The 19,006-nt window shown below is 40.7% G+C and overlaps 1 protein-coding gene across 4 annotated transcripts in view; it reads left to right on the top strand.

Annotated features, from left to right (window-relative positions):
* Positions 1-19,006, top strand: part of CADM1 (cell adhesion molecule 1) — a 353,982-nt gene that overhangs the window by 268,168 nt on the left and 66,808 nt on the right. For all 4 annotated transcript variants that reach the window (XM_052652339.1, XM_052652338.1, XM_052652337.1 and 1 more), the window contains exon 2: positions 18,400-18,546. In XM_052652339.1, coding sequence (XP_052508299.1) covers positions 18,400-18,546 — 147 coding nt within the window. The remainder of the gene's footprint in view (positions 1-18,399; positions 18,547-19,006) is intronic.

Here is a 19,006-nt window from a genome sequence, read left to right as displayed (position 1 = left end):
GGACAGAGAGTGAAAAGGCCTACTCTAATGGGATAGTGTAGCTTTTTCCCCTCCTCCCTTCAGATCACATAATTGAATCTCATCACTTTCGTAACAAACCTAGGCAGCCTCTTTTCAGTTTCCATTTTGGACCGCTTGTTTTATTTTCTTGTTTGTTGTTTTGTCTTCACTGGCTCAATGCACACGAGCACAAAACATACAGTAACAATAAAACTGAAGAAGCAAAAATTAACCAGGGTGCAGCATGCAAAGCGACAAACCCACTGAGTGTGAGCACTGGCTGGAAGAAGTCAGGGTTTTTTTGCAACTGAATGCAGAATAATCTATTTGCTTTGGTTGCAGTCAGCCAGCTGCTTTGAGAGAGGATTTTTCATTTATGTAGTGGTTGTTCTGTGAAACTTGAGGAAGAACCTGAGGTTCTAGTTCCTGTTGACTTTATGAAGCACCCATGTCCCATGTCAATTTATCACCGTGATGCAAACTTGAATTTTTAAGTCAGTGTTTATATACAGAGAAGTCGCTGAAAGCTGTGTTTATCCCTGGAGGTGGGGCTCACTTGGCCATGGAGATTCACGTTCTTCTTCATCCCATGACTCACTGATTACTAGTTTCCTTGAAAACTATTGTTCAGGAACAGCACACTTCTTTCTGTGATCTTCCTTGCTTAAGCCATCTGTCTCAATGTTTATGATCATGACAGAATACTGCGCTCTAGGCCAGAGCTCCTCCAACTGTAATGTCCATATGAATGATCCAGGTCTCTAGTTAAATTACAGAGTCTGACTCAGTCGGTCTGATATGATTTAAGAGTCTGTATTTTCAATCATCTCACAGGGATTTTCAAAACTGCTGGTCGACCACACTGAATAGCAAGGCTCTACTGGGGATGAAGACTTCCCAGGTGGCACTAGTGAGAAAGAACCCACCTGCTAATGCAAGAGACATAATGAGACATGGGTTTGATCCCTGGGTCAGGAAGAGCCCCTGGAGCAGGGCATGGCAACCGACTCCAGTATTCTTGCCTGGATAATGCTGTGGACAGAGGAACTGCAAGGGCTACAGCCCATAGTCACACAGAGTTGGACATGACTGACGCAACTTAGCGCACACACATGCACATGTTGGAGATGAGGGGTGTGGTGGGGCTGGGACACCCAGGTTTCCTAACTCCCTTTTTGGTACAAGTGAGGCTACAAAAACCCCTCTCAGGGGTGAACATTGGTGATCAGAGATGAGAATGGGTGTGTAATCTGCCTTCTAACTCCTTCTGATCTTTTCTTAGAAGGTCACTAAACACTAGCTGGAGTTAAGCAGAGATGACTGAGGAGTACCCAGGGCCCCCTTGAAGAAGCTGAAAGCCCACTGATGTGCCTTACCTGGGAGGGCTCCCCATCTCTCCTACTCTCTCCCTCCTCCCACCCTGAGCTCTGCCGTCCCCCTCCAGATTCCCTTACTTGGCTCTTATCAGCTGCGAGTACTCAGTGACTGAAGTCTCTTAACTGATATTCTTGGCTCCAGCCTTTTCCCACCTCCTGTCTTCGCTCCCTCTCTGCACAGACGTTATCTTTCAAAACACAGGTGTGATCATATCACTCCCTGGATTAAAATCACTTAATGGCTCCCTATTAATTACAAGATAAAGTGCAAATTCCTTAGCCTGGCATACAGTGTCCTTCAATATCTGGACCTAATGACCTTTCTAGAAAGCGCCCCTTCCTGTGCCTCTTCAGAGCATATCACACTCTTCCCTTTGTTCTAAACATGCCAGGACCCTTCTTTCCAAGGTCTCCTCTGCATCCTTTCTGGAATATGCACCCCATCCCAACAGAGTCGTTACTGCCTCCTCAAGGTTCCCGTAGTTCATTAGCATCCTGTGACTCACTGTTTTCACCACACTGTGCTGTCCTCATACATACCTATGTCTTTCTCTCTCAGAAGGTCAGGAACTTCTGGAAGCAGGGCTGGTTGCTCTGTTGACCACTGGAGGCACATTATTAAGGCCTTTTTCTTTTCAAGAGCCTTATGAACATGGTCAAGCCATGGAAAAGAAAACGATTAGCCTCAGAATACAACAGATGATTGGAATTAATCATTTCAAAAGCAAAATTATGAAACTGCTTGATATTTTTAATTCTTACTCACAGTTTTATTTAATGTGCGATATGGGTACAGGGCTTCCCAGGTGGCTCAGTAGTAAAGAACCCATCTGTCAATATGGGAGATGCAAGAGACTCAGGTCCGATCCCTGGATCAGGAAGATCGCCTGGAGTAGGAAATGGTAACCTGCTCCGTTATTCTTGCTTGGAAAAGTCCATAGAGGAGCCTGGCAGGCTACAGTCATTGGGGTCACAAAGAGTTGGATACCACTGAGCACATTTAATTACGATGGTATGATCACTCACCTGGAGCCAAACACCTGGAATGTGAAGTCAAGTGGGCTTTAGGAAGCATCACTATGAACAAAGCTAGTGGAGGTGATGGAATTCCAGTTGAGCTATTTCAAATCCTGAAAGATGTTGCTGTGAAAGTGCTGCACTTGATATGCCAGCAAATTTGGAAAACTCAGCAGTGGCCACACAACTGGAAAAGGTCAGTTTTCATCCCAATCCCAAAGAAAGGCAATGCCAAAGAATGCTCAAACTACTGCACAGTTGCACTCATCTCACACGCTAGTAAAGTAATACTCAAAATTCTCCAAGCCAGGCTTCAGCAATACATGAACTGTGAACTTTCAGATGTTCAAGCTGGTTTTAGAAAAGGCAGAGGAACCAGAGATCAAATTGTCAACATCCACTGGGTCATCGAAAAAGTAAGAGAGTTTCAGAAAAACATCTATTTCTGCTTTATTGACTATGCCAAAGCCTTTGACTGTATGGATCACAATAAACTGTGGAAAATTCTGAAAGAGATGGGAATACCAGACCACCTGACCTGCCTCTTGAGAAACCTGCATGCAGGTCAGGAAGCAACAGTTAGAACTGGACATGGAACAACAGACTGGTTCCAAATAGGAAGAAGAGTACGTCAAGGCTGTATATTGTCACCCTGCTTATTGAACTTCTCTGCAGAGTACATCATGAGAAACGCTGGGCTGGATGAAACACAAGCTGGCATCGAGATTGCCAGGAGAAATATCAATAACCTCAGATATGCAGATGACACCACCCTTATGGCAGAAAGTGAAGAGGAACTAAAAAGCCTCTTGATGAAAGTGAAAGAGCAGAGTGAAAAAGTTGGCTTAAAGCTCAACATTCAGAAAACGAAGATCATGGCATCTGGTCCCATCACTTCATGGCAAATAGATGGGGAAACAGTGGGAACAGTGTCAGACTTTATTTTGGGGGGCTCCAAAATCACTGCAGATGGTGATTGCAGCCATGAAATTAAAAGATGCTTACTCCTTGGAAGGAAAGTTATGACCAACCTAGACAGCATATTAAAAAGCAGAGACACAAAATAAAAAAGCAGAGACATCACTTTGCCAACAGAGGTCCATCTAGTCAAGGCTATGGTTTTTCCATTGGTCATGTATGGATGTGAGAGTTGGACTATAAAGAAATCTGTGCACCGAAGAATTGATGCTTTTGAACTGTGGTGTTAGAGGAGACTCTTGAGAGTCCCTTGGATTGCAAGGGGATCCAAACAGACCATCCTAAAGGAGATCAGTCCTGGATGTTCATTGGAAGGACTGATGTTGAAGCTGAAGCTCCAATAATTTGGCCACCTGATGCAAAGAACTGACGCATTTGAGAAGACCCTGATGCTGGGAAAGATTGAGGACAGGAGGAGAAGGGACAACAGAGGATGAGATGGTTGGATGGCATCACCGACTCAATGAACATGAGTTTGGGTAGGCTCCGGGAGTTGGTGTTGGACAGGAAGGCCTGGCGTGCTGCGATTCATGGGGTCACAAAGAGTCAGACATGACTGAGCGACTGAGCTGAACTGAACACATGCACGCACATGCGCGAATGCACATGCACACACACACACAGGTGCAACTTAATGTTTGATGTTAAGAGACTTGTCTCCACAAATGAGAGTGCCTCAGCATGAAGGTCTTAAAGCCCTTCATTAGTAACTCCATTCAACAAGCATTGATTGAATACTTGCTCTATAAACTGACCCTGTATTATGCTTTGAGAATACAAAGATATGGATAGTATAACTATTCTCAAGGAGCTAAAATAATAATTTTTAGACCCATTTTATTTGTGTAAAACGTGAGGCTGCAAGACCTTAAGTAACTTTTTCAAGATTTAGCTAATAACTGGCAGTGCTAGCAGTTGCATCTAGATCAGGATGTTTTAAGAAAAGGAAACCAGCCTGTAAAGAATGACCAAAGAACTGTTCAGTGTCGTAAGCACCAAGGCTGACAATTGCAATGCACTGTGGGCCAGAAGTCTAGGAACTTGGGGAGGTATCAGAGCTTCCCAGGGAAAGCGAATGACTTCCAGTGGAATCGTGCAGCATCCTCCGTGGTCAGTTTACCTGCCTTTAGACACAGCTTAGATGGATTGGATCAAATAGCATGAATATTAGAAATTACTGTCAGGAACAAAGTAGTGTCAGTTACTAATTTTTATTGCTTTGCCTTCTGCATTCAAAACTATATTTTCCCCTAAGAATGTCTGTTAGTGTCAAAGTATAATTATCAAACTAAGCCAACTATTATTGTTAATTAAATTTTGTCTGCACACTTTTCTTTCCTCCAGTGTTAAATGAAGGGGGAAAGTGACAGCCCCTTCATGCCACAGTAACCGAACACACCACTTAGTGAGGTTAGGTTTCTAGAGACCTCAAACATCCCAGATTAGTAAGCAGGAAATGTCTTAGCACCAGTAGCTTTCTCAAAACTCTTGCTGTTAGTAATCAAGGACGGAATTATCTTCCAGAAGTGACAGGCAGCATTGGACGGGAGCAGCAAGGACATACACAGCCTAACAGGATGCAGTTGTGTACGGAAGGGCCACCGAGGCCCACACATGTCATTAACTCATGGCGTCTTCTCTAGATAGAAGCACAGGACAAAGAAAGTGGCACGTCAGCAAGCTTTGTGAAAATTGTTTTTGTTTCGTTTCATTTCGTTTTAATTTTGGCCTTCAGAGAAAGACTCAATGACATGGAAAGCTCTCATTTGTGGAACAGCGTATTTGGTAGCTAGGTACCTGAGGTGTTGATGGTTGAAGTTTTCCAGCAAGGATGTCGTGTGTTGCATGACTAACCTAATGCAACCTTAGAGCAGGGAGAGTGTTCATTGAACTAATTATGGCCATATAATTAAAGGAGAGAAACCAGAAGGTAAATCAGAGATTGAACCTAATTTCAAATGTCCAGTCCTCTGCCAACATCTGCTATTTACCTTATACTTTTCTTAGTGAGAATGGTTTTAGTTTGCAATTTAACATCAGTGATGGAGATGTTTTAATTTACTCTGTGCTTCTTAAAGTTAGCCTTAGAATGAAAAGAATAATAGCTAAAGCTCTGAAATTGAAAAAAATTCCAGCATGTTATGGAAGCTCCTACAAAGCCATATAGACAGAGGCTGCATGGAGATAGTGATGATGCTAATGAAGAAGTTGGAGAAGAAGATTGCATTCTTCCGTTAGCATTCATAAAGCTTGAAAAATAATTTTACACACATATTCTGACTCGATTCTCATAATCCCCTGGGAAGAGAGGCACCATTTACCCTTTGTAAAATGTGAAAACAAATTTGGAGTTTTTCCCAGTTTCATCACCAGTAAGCTCAGAACTACAGCGCTTATTCCTGTTTTTCAAGTCATGTGGTCTCATTTTCCTTAGACACACTCTTAACAAGTAAAAATAAGGCACAAGTGATGTCCTTATCACATAGCCCTAATTTCAGTGATGATTAATCAGCAGCCCACATTCAGATGATACTAATCAAGTTATTTTCATAATAACACCACTTCGGATAGCTGCAGTGCACGCCTGACTGATACTGGCTTTACACTGGGGACTTGGTACAAGTCAGGAAAGTAGAATCTGGAATCTCCTTTAACCGCCGTCCATATGCAATCTTTTCATCAAACCCTGGCTAACGAAGCGTCTTCTAACCTGTATGTTTCTTCCCAGACTCACTGGGACCAGCAACTCAAGAGCCCAGAGGTTAAAAGAAAAACAAAAAATCATTTGCCTTAGTAATAATAATAAGGGCCTTAGTCACAGAACCCAACTTTCCAGGTAAGAAATTGTCATTTCATAAAATAGTGCAAAGCTGCTTGAATTCCTGATAGGAGATGTGAGTGAGTTGAATGTTGCCGCATTATCCAGCATGATGGTTATCATGGCTTTACAGGTGTTTCTTGAACAAACCATATTGCACTCAGTCGGCATACTCTCTAGAATAAGAATGTGAAACGTCCGTCCCCTCCCATTTCCCCGTTTTCTGTTTCTGTAGTCATGTCAGTTGAAGCTGACATTCACTCTGAGTCCATATCTGATGTGTTCCAACTGATATCCTTACTTGCTTGTCCTGTCGGCTCTAAGCTTTAAATTTGGAAGGTTTTCAATGGCTCTTGTTGGAAGGAAAAAATGAACCAGGAGATGTAGAGAGAGACTGCTATTACAGCCAAATTTCAGTCACATAGACTGTCAATACTAATGAATGCCCTTGAAGCAGATACTGTAAATGCCTGAACTTGGAGTTGAACTGCTTTATGAGTCCGAATCATTCGGCAGAACAGACACCCTCTCTCTAAAGACTAACAGCCCAATATTTAGACTCCGGTTATGGAGCTAATTGAATCGCTGGAGCATATTGTAACATGCTGATGGCTGACAGGCTTCAAATTCCTTCTATGCTGAAAATATTATTTAGTTTTATTCCTAAATCATATAAACGAGATACAGTAGATTCTTTCATTAGTTCCCCACCACTCTTTTAGCATCATAAATTAAAGCCTCAGTTGCTGTGATGCTGCTAAGTCGCTAAGTCGCTTCAGTCGTGTCCGACTCTGTGCGACCCCATAGGCGACAGGCCACCAGGCTCCCCCGTCCCTGGGATTCTCCAGGCAACAACACTGGAGTGGGTTGCCATTTCCTTCTCCAATGCATGAAAGTGAAAAGTGAAAGTGGGGTCGTGAAGAGTCGGACACGAAAGTGAAAAGTGAAAGTGAAGTTGCTCAGTCATGTCCAACTCTTCGTGACCCCATGGACTGCAGCCTACCAGGCTCCTCCGTCCATGGGATTCTCCAGGCAAGAGTACTGGAGTGGAGTGCCATCACCTTCTCTGAAGCCTCAGTAACATACTGTAATTGTGAATAATACCAGAGTTAAATAGAGGGAGAACCAATATCCAAACTTGGTCTCTCTAAATCTTGGTCTCTCTAAATCTCAGTTTCCTCATCTGTATAATGGGGCTAATGATAAGATATTGAACCACATAGGACTGTTGTGAGAATTAAATAAGATAAAATGGTAATATAAGATAATTAATGGTAATATAAGATAATATAAAAAAACAATGCCTGGGACATAGAAAACATTTTAAACATATATTAGCTATTGTTATCATGCACACAATTAAAATAATGCCCCCTCCAGAAATAATGGGTGTTTTCATGATATTAAAAAAATTAAAATAATAATGAACCCTCTAGCAAAGAAATAATTTGTTTCTCTTGCCTCCAGACATGGAGAAAAGTAGTCACTTCCCTTTTCCTTTCTGTGTGTAGTAATTATTGTTATATGTGATAGTGTTGTGATTTTAAGTATTTTACACTAATTGTTAGACTTTTAACACCCTGAAGGCAAATGTAAAGAAAAAAATAGCTTTTATTAAGTTGAAGCAAGTGACCTGGTTTAATAATGGTATCTCTTATCAATGGGAAAGGTGATATTAAATTAGCTGCTTAAAAGCCGGGTATAAAAAAATAAGGGAACTACAGGTGCCATCTCCGTTGAGATTCTAAGGAAATTCAATATGAAGCGCTTTTTAGAGGGACAGTTATTTAACAGCAAGTATTGCAAACAGTCTCCATCTCTAATATGCTTAGAACTCAAGGAAATTGAGAAGTAGCAGTTAAGAAGTGAGCATAGTAGAGCTGGCTGTGTCCATAGCTTTGAAATCCTAAATCTCTTTTCACATGGTTAGAAAAAAGGCAACATTATACTTTCTTACAGAGTGAGGGTTCGCCAGAGACTGCTTCAGCGTGTATAGTAAATGGCTTGGCTACCAGTATCTCTTCTGGGGTATGGAAGAAGTCCCAGTTCCCTTAAATCTTTCGAGGAATAATAGAGCCTAATACGTGTATTGTTTGTGGTTTTCAAATATTTTAATATGTATTTTGCATTTTCATCATGTAAACCTTTTGTTTTAGTTATGAATAGCTTGTGATTTGAGAAATGTAGTTAGTTCTATATGTGGATTAAAATCGGCAATTCCCATGACCTCAGCCCTCAACTAACTTTGGGATCAGTGACCGCCCCGCGGGATGCTGTGAAGGTCTGTGCTTCCTTAGTTACCAGCTTCTTCCTACAGAGATCATCCCTTTTAGAATGTGATTTTCTTTTCCAATAGCCCATGCTCATGGACAGCAGGAGTGTAGAACTAGTTTTCGCTCACAAAGTAACCGTTTAATACACCCCAGGAAAGAGAGTATCTATTATCGGTTCATTAGCAAAGTGGTTTGTGCAGAAGATCAACAGTTGGCCTTCAACACTGTTTCATCTGAAAGAGACAATGTATTTTGAAATGCTGGAACACTCCCCAGCTTTGAATTGCTACTGAAGCAGCTCAATATAAAACTGTTCTTTTATTCTTCTTTTGCCATAAACGAGCATCACAGAATCAAATCCATTGAGAAGAAATTCCTTGCTTTGCCAACACAATTAGTTTTGTAAGAAACCTCTGTCTTCAGATTGTTCTCCTCCAAAATCCAAGTTGGATGGCTGTGGTTATTTTTTAATTAATATTTTTTTAAGAGCCCCTTTTCTCCCAAGAGCCTCTAAGCAGATTTAGCAGGCTTAAAATGACTCTTCCACAAGGTGATTTCAATGCCATCTTACAAGCAAATAAAACAGTGACTTTCCTACTTTATTGGCTCAATTTTTTCCTCTCTCTTTTAATTCTCCAAAATCCTGTCCACTGGAGGGAGTTTTTCTTCAGGGTGAGGATATCTTCTCTCCAGAAAAGATGCTATCTTTTTGATGAACAAAAAGACCATGAAACCCATCCAGCCATGAAAAGGAGTAAGAGGAGAAAAAACATTTCTGTGTGAGGAGCAAAAGGATTCAGTGATTATTATTATCTTGCATGGTTTATTCTTTATTCTCTTTCTTTGATTGCCTTTCACTTCTTGGATAAGTGGATTTTAATGGAAAAGCTAATTCAGATCTTCACGTTTAGTGGATGGGTATCACTCCCCACAAACATTGTATAGAGGGCAGTGCACCTCTCCACTTTATGGAATCAGGCAGCTCAGATCATAAGCATCGTAATTGCTTGGACCCCTTAGTGCTGTAGGCTCTGATTAAAAAGTCCTATTGAGCTCAGAGTCTTTTAAGAGGAAGGCAGCTAATGTGATGGTTAAAATTGAAATAGCATAGGCGAAGATGCTGTAACTACTTTCTTTTGTCACAGTCTTCCTGGAAAAGAGTTTTCGCACATCTAATCATTGTTTCCTTTCACAAAAGAGATTCTCATCCTATATGTAAATATCAGTTGGACAGTGCTTGACCGCAGTTCTTCAGCTTTAATGCTGAAAACCAATAGACCCAAAGGTAAAAAACAGCTTGATGCTTATTAGCCTTTAAAGTTAAGATTCAGGTCACCTTGAGTTTGGCATGGTATAAGGGCTCATTCTCTTGGCAGAGAAAAGCAGAAACAGCTCTTCTTACAAATGAAATAGCACAAGATTAAAGGATTTCATGGGGACAAGAGAATCTTGACATCATCCTGTCCAATAACCTTTGTTCTGTTTTCAATCCCAGCCACTTTCCAGTTTGTAAGTTGATGGTGGAATTATAAAAATCTATTCATTAGGTAGACTTTGTTGGCCTTGGAACCATCAAAATCTTGTGTTTGGAAATTTGAAGGCAAAATCTGGCCTTGGCTGTTTTAGAGCTACCCCTTCTAAAAAGGATATTATTACAAGACAGGAGATTTGCAGAACCAGACCTTTGTGTAGTTGATGTGGCTGAGTGTGCTGTGGGAAGTCACCACTATGCACGTTAATATTCGTAGCTGTCCCTCCTTCATGTGCATTTTGGAGTTAAAGGTGAAATTCCATCTTTAACCCCCTTGTGGTTGTCTGAACAGTGATTAATGAACTCGATATGATTCCTTGCAGACTTTTCAAAGGGTGGATGAAGGATGGAATTTCAGCCTCTTTTTTGAAAAGAAAAAGAGAAAAAAAAACCACAGGGCTTTTGCATCATACAGCTTTTAAAATTAATGTCCTTTCTTGAATGCCAAGAAAACAAAGGGAATTTCTCAGAAGTATATGCAGCTTGACACAATAGGCCTTAATTGGTGTCAAGGAGATGTTGGGATGAATGAGGAAATGCCCATTTAGCTGATAAGACTTAAAAGTGGAGCCTTGTTATGAGCTGTCATCTCAACGTGTATTTAAACTATAGCAAAACTGAAACATATTTGCCATATAGATCATAATGACTCCAAAGGAGCCATTATACTCTATTATGTAATTACATAATCAAAGCATGCATAGTAATCAGCTTTTGGAATTCAATGCTAATCAAACATACCTATAGTATGTGTTTAAGCTAAAATAGAGAGCGTTAATTTGCCATTAGTCAACTAAACAAGAATGTGTATACAGAATATTCATGAATAGCTTAATGTTGTGTCAGATGATATTTTTTGTTTTGTATTCAGGGGAAATCAACAATTTTAATTGAAGAAAAAACCAGCACTGAAGGAAGATTACTCTTTAACTTGCTGTTCAAAAATTTGCCTCACCTTTTACTGATTATGAGGAGATTAGATTAAATTCAATTTTTTCCCTCCATAAGCTCTAGTGATACAACAGTTACTACATTACATGAGATTCTTAGGCGATCCTGATTATCTCCATGCCATAGGATAAAATGTTATGCATACTACACTTGAAACAAGCCTTTAATAGATATATAAAGAAACCTTGAACATGTATTACTTTTGTAATTAGAAAAAAATCAATAAATGTTATTTAGAAATAGCCGAGAAAAGAAATACCTTGAGGAGCCATTAGGAACTGTGGCCTCACACTTGCCGCATGATCTTACATATCTCCTCCCTGGATCTCACTGTCTTCATCTGTAAATGAGAGAATTGATCGGCAGATTCCTTTTACTTGTGTTGCTTTGATTCCTCAAGGGTTCTATGAGAAAGAAGATGACATAAAGGAAATGTTTTGGTCCATGTCACATACCATTGCCCACTCAGTTATTTATTGAATTGGTTTAGTTTAACTCTAAGTTTATGAACTGTATGGTTCGCATTCATAATTATTTTGACCATTGAGTAGACAGTCCTTGGAGCAGACAATCAACAGATTCTACTTTACTGTTTGGGATGACAAAACATGGGTGAGGATCAAAAAGGTTAAAAGTAGCTTTGTAAACAGCAGACAGATGGAACGCTTTTGACTTTAAATAAATATTCAAGTATTCACTAAGGTTGAAGTATTGCCTCTCTTTGAAATAAAGAGTTGTATTTATGTTGAAGTGTGCGCACCCTTAACCTTAATCCATGGTTGATGGGCCCATCTTTTTTGACACTGGTTCTCACTGCCTTTTATTTGCACGCTGGCTGACCGAAAATGTTACTGTAATATTGAAAGGGGACTAAATTCTTTCATCAAAAGCTTTCATGGCTTGAACTTCATATAATTTATTTTCAAATTACTTTTACTGTAATTCTTATTAATTCAAATAGGTTTCTGATTTGATATAAAACTCTGTAAATGCAAGGAACAGTTTAATGAAATGAAAGATAGGGTTGAGTCTTTTAAAGGAAATGTACAAAATATGCTGACAATAATTGCTTAGATAGAAATCAAATCTTAATGGCTCTGTTAATGATTTGTAGTGAATACTGTGTTTACGTTGACTTGGGGGAATATAAGCAGTTAGAAAAATTTTTCCCTCTGGATTTCAACAGAATCTTCTCTTTTTTTCTCTCTCACTTCCTGAAATGTACTCAGTTCGAATGCAAGCTCTCAGAAAAGTTAGCAGGAATCGCAGTGCCTCTACGGGTGATGGTTGTATTTGGGTTGGGGTGAGGCATTTTTCTTTCAAGTTGAGTACGTAACTGACATGGTTATAAAAATGGGATCCAACAGAAATGAGAATGAGGGAGAAAACATTTGAAGTTTTAAAAGACACAGAGCTCACATACAACAGGAAAGAAGGGCTTCAAAATCATGCAAGTTTTTTTGACTCTGGAGAATCTGAACTCAGATGCCTCTTAAAGGGAAAGAATTGATAGTCCCAAACCTGGAATTGGTGTGAAATTTCAAGAACTCTGGTGGCTTTTTTAAATTAGTAACTACCATGATCTTTAGTAAAATGGTGTTTTTGTTTGGTTGGTTTTTTTGGACAGCCTGCACTGTCGGTTTCACTTTTGTCTATGCAGACAACCTGACTGTGCTGATTTAATGTTAGGTTCAGTCTTCCATACAGCAGAGGGTGAAAAAAAAAGGTTCCCTAATATGATTTTGCTACTAAAGGAATAGGTCAAGGGACTTTATTTGCTCTTTCTCTGGGCAAACTGTTCACAGTGAAGAGTCATTGGTGCTCCTTGAAGTCAGTAAGAGTTTACATAGTTGCTATAGTATAGGCTGAATCCTGTTCTAACTGTGACTTGCCCTTTTATTATAGACTTGACTGGAGAGACTCCCCCGGTGTAAATGAAGTGCTTTATTTATTAACAGCCAGGCGGCGGAGGCCAGAGCTCTCGGTGCCGGCAAATGCGGGCCATGCAGTGGTAATAAAAGCGTTCTCCAGGGGCAAAGTGTGCCGAGTGCTGAAAGAAGGAAGCGGTAGTAAACACGGTGTTTTACATTCAGGACAGATTCTCTCTCATCTTGAAGTGTGTAATTGTGTTCTGGATAAATTATGGAAATTTAAAAAAAAATGAGAAGTTGCTCATAGGGAAATCACCCTCTTTAAAAACAAGTAAATTTTCCAAGGCAGAGCCAGTAGAACCTTGGCAACAGACCCTGAGGTTGGCTGGTTGAAAAGTACAAGCTGTATGGTCTGGAGAAACTGGCAGAACTGGATTCTGACACCAGCTCGGCCACTTAGCTTCATTACATTAGACAGCTTATTTCAGCTTCTTCGTGTCTCAGGTCCTTAAAGTGAGGATACTGGAAACTCCAGGAGTTTGAGAAGAAAACACGTTCAAAGCCACTAAGAAAGCGCCTAGCATCAGACCAACTTATGTTTCCTTCCCCCACGCCCCTGTGCCTGAGAGTGCCGTCTCTCCTTTCAGCTCCTTGTTTGCAGGTTTGCGTCATCCCCCAGTTCAGGCAGTTCTCTTGCTGGTGCAATAGATTCCAACCCAGGCTAGTGTTCTCTGCGATGCCATTTACATAGTGTTTGTAACTAGATGAGGTTTCAGGAAAGAATCCAGGAGTTAAGTCAATTGATGATTGAATTAATGGGAGATTTATGAGTCCACTGCATCCACTGCAGCCCGAACCTCCTCAGCTGAAACGGCCTTTAGTGATCATCAGAATAAATTTTAGCTCTTTTTCTGCTTTAGATAAGATGCTTTTTCATTCTTGTCATGAATATCTTGGCAACTTCTAGAGTTCTATGGGAGACTTGCTTGTGAGTGAATGGGCCTCTCTAATGCTGAAGTTTTGTTTTTAGAATTTGTGGGGCAAGTAGGCATGTTAGAGGGAATTCAGTTGCTGGTATAAATTAAAACCTAGTTTGGTTCTGTCTCTTAAACCTCACCCACATATACCAGTTAGCAGTCAAAAATGTCTGTACGTGTCAGACATTGTTCCACCCTTAAAATAAATTACCTTGCTGCTAACAGCTTTATTTAATGGCTACGGTTATATCGTACCTGCTTGAAGCCTCCTTGATTTCTTTTGCCCAGAACATGTGCTATTTTCTACCTTGACAGTATATCTGCTAATTGAGTTTTAGAAAATCAGAAAGGTTTTTTAAATGGATTATTTAAGAAAGGCGCTAGAGTTGCCTGTTTGTATCCTTCTGCTACACATCAAATTGTGTTTTGTAACAACCTAATTGTCATGATATCTATGTCAAGGGGAAATTTATCGAGTCACAGTACATCCTTCTGTTTGGAAGAAATATTTGAGGATGTGAGCAGAAATTATTTTTACATAAAGGCTTCAGGCGGTTAAGAGGACTGACATACATATCATATTTTCATCACTGTCATTCACTTCCTTTGCCTCCAATAAATAGGTCATTATTATTCCATTGCAGCCATCTTCTGATGCTCCACGTATGGAGCTCTGTTTAATATAACTACTGTCCAACTGACCCGTATAATTTATTGGTGATTTTTACAGACCGATACCCTTGGGCCACCACCATCCATCAAGGCACTTTGATATCTTTCAGCACTTAGAATTTTTTAGCATTAGTATTATAACCATGTTAACATAGCTAGGAACTATCATTTTCTGAGACAGTGGACTTTAGGTTGGCCTTAGCAATTTCATAAAAAAAAAAAAAAATACAGTAATGATGATGATACCACCATGGATTTGCAGAGCATGTTATGTGCCAGAGCACAGCAAGGGCAAACATTTGCAGACGGCAAAAATTCTACCTGAATGATTTATTCAGTAGTGACACGTAAGAGGGATCTGATCTTACATTACTTAATTGTAAGTAATAAATAAGAATGTTGAGACTTTTTAAGAAATGAACAAAGAAACGAAAACTCCTCTGGTTCTTTTGTAATACTTATCATGCTTAAAATACAAAATCACGGTCAACTCCTCTGCTCCCATCTCCTTTGCAGATGTTTCATAACCTCACTATGAATACAGACCAAACATACTAGGGTTCTGAGTAAAGACTGAAATTAGAGTGGATAGTTGTTTCCGCAGAAACCATCCCCTTAGAGCATAGCTGAATTGCAGTTGGCTTCACGTCCTAGTATCTGCGATGGGGTTGTGTGTGTGTGCTCAGTTGTATCTGACTCTTTGCAACCCCATGGGCTGTAGCCCACCAGGCTCCTCTGTCCATGGAATTTTCCAGGCAAGAATACTGGAGTGGGCCATTTCCTACTCCAGGGGATCTTCCCAACCCAGGGATCGAAGACACCTCCTGCATTGGCAGGTGGATTCTTTACCACTGAGCCACCTGGAAAAACCTCCTGCATGATGTAGTCAGGATCTATAAGGCCAAAGGGATTAAGGCCTTTTGCTGGATAGCCTTTCCATGTGTTCCTTTTATACACTGACGATTCTTATTTGTGGCTAATAAACTCCTTGCGGTAGAAGAAATCTCCACAATCCAGCGGACCAGTTTGGCATTCTGATCTCAAGGCAAGTCCCGTGACTTGACATTGCATAGCACTGAAATCGTGCAGTTTAATGTTTCCTTAATTTTTGTCCTAGGTTGGGTTACCAGAGGAAATAGGGTATTGTCCTTTCTGTACAGACCTTCTCAAGGGCCAGCGAAACCACCATGAAAAGCACGCTGGATTGGCAGGAATTCCCTGTCCCTTGTTCTGTTCTCAGATCTGGGAATAAGCTGCTCCCTCCAGCTGGGTTCTAAGTTCTGTGTTTGCCACAGTAATACACGGAGGGAAAAATAAGTGTCTCTCCTTTACCTCTGATCACTCTTCCTCCCTGTTGTTATTCTCTCACACTCTTCAGCCCACTAAGCCTTCACTGCTGGATCAAGCTGGGGAAAATTTACCTTTTTACTTGCTACAAGCCCTGTGGGCCTCGTTCTCACACCCAGGTTAATTCCCTGGATCAGAGGCCTCAAGGTTGGGTTTCATTTTGGTTTACTCCTCAAGCATCAGGAATTTTTGTTTATCTGTGGCTCTAATAATTTTTTTTCCCCTTATCCCTCTAGTTTCCTCTTTTCTAATCCTCTCCCAGAGGCTGGTCTGTTTCTAGTTGGATTTGGCTTAAAGCCATCTGAGACACCCTTTCTCATACTTCCCCACTGTGTCCTGCCAAAAAAGGATCCTTCAGCAGAAACATGATAGCAGGTGGAAATCCTCTGTTTACTCTAATTGCACCTCTGTTTATGCGGTCTCACTGTTTTTTTTTTTAGAATAGTATTTATCTTTGACCTTTGTTTCTTAATGTGACAAAGTTTTTTTTAGAGAGTGAATAAGCTGCCCTGAGTTGATATATAATTACCTAGAGAGCTCCTTGAGTGCAGGGATCATGAGCTTTCATTCTTGTATTCACACCACTCCCAACACGTATAGTTGCTTAGTTGGGATCTGACATCTAGAGAAGGGATGATGGTGATGATAACAGCTCCCATTTATTCAGTTTTATGAGAAGCCAGACCCAGGGCCAAATGCTTTACGTTTATTCTCTTTCTTAATCCTCCCAGCAGCCCCGTGAGATAGCTTTTCATTACTGTCCCCATTTTGCAGATGAGACACTGTCTCAGGGACTTGAAATAGTTTACCTAAGATCTTACAGCTGAAAAGCAATCTCTCCCGTCCCCTTCCTGATTGGCCATCATACGTATTGCCTGTACCTACCTTTTCTTCTGTAAGTGGGGATTAGAGATCAGTTTTCACCAATACTGCAGCTTCTTACAGGCTAGGACAATGTCATGTACTTCTGTATCCCCTGCTATGCCAGGTGCAGAATTGGACATTCAACATTATTTCTTTTGCTTTTGACGTCTCCTCTCCTCCTACCTGTGCTGTGGGTCATTTAGGACATTTCTGAGGTGCCCTGGCTGCTTCACTTGTCTTAGAAGCAACAAACTAGAGCAGATCTGGAGATAATCCAGGTATCAGTGGACTGAAAGCCTAGACTTTAGGAAATTTTCTGGGGTTTCCCAGGTGGAAAAGAATCCACCTGCCAATGCAGGTTACACAAAAGACACGGGTTCGATCGGCGAGTCGGGAAGATCTCCTGGAGTAGGAAATGGCAACCCACTCCAGTATTTTCCAGTTGCCTGGAAAATTCCATGACAGAGGATCCTTGCAGGCTAGAAACCATGGGGTTGCAAAGAGTTGCACACGACTTAGCCACTGAACAACAACAAAGAGATTTTCTAACTGGCTGCAAGAGTGTAGTCTGTAGAGAGGACGTGTTTCAGGATCGCCTGGGGCTTTGGTGAGTCATGAAGAACAGCATAACAGACTGAACTGTAAGCCTTCCTAGGATTTTATTGAGATTCCAAAGAGTCATAGTCAGTTCTCCACCCCTACACAATGCATAACAGCCTATATTCCGAGAATCTTGACATCCACTAACAAGGTGAGATTGTTCACTGAGCCCTCCCTCCTTCTTCTATTAAGTGGCCCCTTGAGTTTTCTGTGAGGTGACCGAATAGCTAAAGGATGTGAGGAGGTTGAGTAAGTCATTCCTTCGTATCCATGGGGGATTGGTTCCAGGTTCGCCATAGACACCAAAATCTCAGGATGCTCAAGTCCTTTGAAATGTTTACTTTAAGTCATCTCTTGGTGACTTACAATACCCAGTGCAATGTAAATGTTATGTAAATAGTGGTAAATACAGGTAGTGAAAGTGAAGTCAGTCGCTCAGTCGTGTCCGACTCTGCGACCCCATGGACTGTAGCCTACCAAGCTCCTCTGTCCATGGGATTTTCATGTAAGTACTATATAAATAGTTGCTGGCGTGTTGTAAAGTCAAGTTTTGCTTTGGAGAACTTTCTGGAATTTTTTGTTTTCTTTAGTATTTTCTATCTGTGCTTGGTTGATTTGGAGATGCCCAACTCTCAGATAAGGAAGGCTGATATCTGTGTATTTCCCTTACTCCCTTTGTGAGAGCTGCCGTCCCTCATGACAGCCAGTACTCTGCTTTCCTTACCTCTCCCGCATACATGCCACAAGTAAAGACACCAGAGGCTGGAGCATGGGCATCATAACTTCTGGGAGCACATTGATTCCAGGCTTCGTCATATTTCGCCCCTAGATCTATCTCAGCTTAATAGACTCGTTTTGTGGACTATGGAGAAAGGTGTGCAAGCCTTGGCAAATGTTGCTGTTTATGTCTATCTTCTCTTTGGGTCATGAGGCTTGCAGGATCTTGGTTCCCTGACCAGGGATTGAACCCAAGCCTTTGGCAGTGAAAGCATGAAGTCCTAACCACTGGACCGCTAGGAGATTCCCATTGTGTCTATTTTCTAATTTGCTTCTTGTTTCTAATTTTAACTGATCCTATTAACTAAGTTTTAATTGATGGAATTTTTTTTCTCCTTTTTTTAAAGGTGATGGACAGAATTTGTTTACAAAAGACGTGACAGTGATTGAAGGAGAAGTTGCAACCATCAGCTGCCAAGTCAATAAGAGTGACGACTCTGTTATTCAACTACTGAATCCCAATAGGCAGACCATTTATTTCAGGGACTTCCGGCGTAAGTTTCTGTCTCTATAGCATTAGATGACAATTTTTTTCCTACATGTTGTCTTGATAAAGAGATTGTGAAGGCCTTCTTCTTCTTCTTTTTTTTAAATTTAATGTTAGATGCTTAAAGTTTAATCAGTTCTTCAGAGGGAAGAAGAGACATGCAATCATAATCTTCCTACTTAATAGAAACCTTGAATGGTCCTTTTTAAAAGTAAGGCAGTCTTCCTTTGCAATAGGAATTGATTGTAGTAATTCAAGGTGAATTGCAATTGAGTCCCAAATACTTAGCTGACACAAACAACTCAAATAGGGTTAAGCAAGGAAAATACAGCATTCTCAAAGGTAATCTGTTTGGTTTGAAGATTGAAGTTTTCAAGGCAATCTGTGCCCATAAAGACAAAACCAAATCTCCTGTCATCTTAGCCTGTGGAAGATGGAGTTGCCCATGTGCTGAAATCCTTCCAAAT

Source organism: Budorcas taxicolor, chromosome 15 (assembly GCF_023091745.1).
Source record: "Budorcas taxicolor isolate Tak-1 chromosome 15, Takin1.1, whole genome shotgun sequence".
NCBI classification, from domain to species: domain Eukaryota; kingdom Metazoa; phylum Chordata; class Mammalia; order Artiodactyla; family Bovidae; genus Budorcas; species Budorcas taxicolor.
This window is presented reverse-complemented; position numbering and strand designations above follow the sequence as displayed.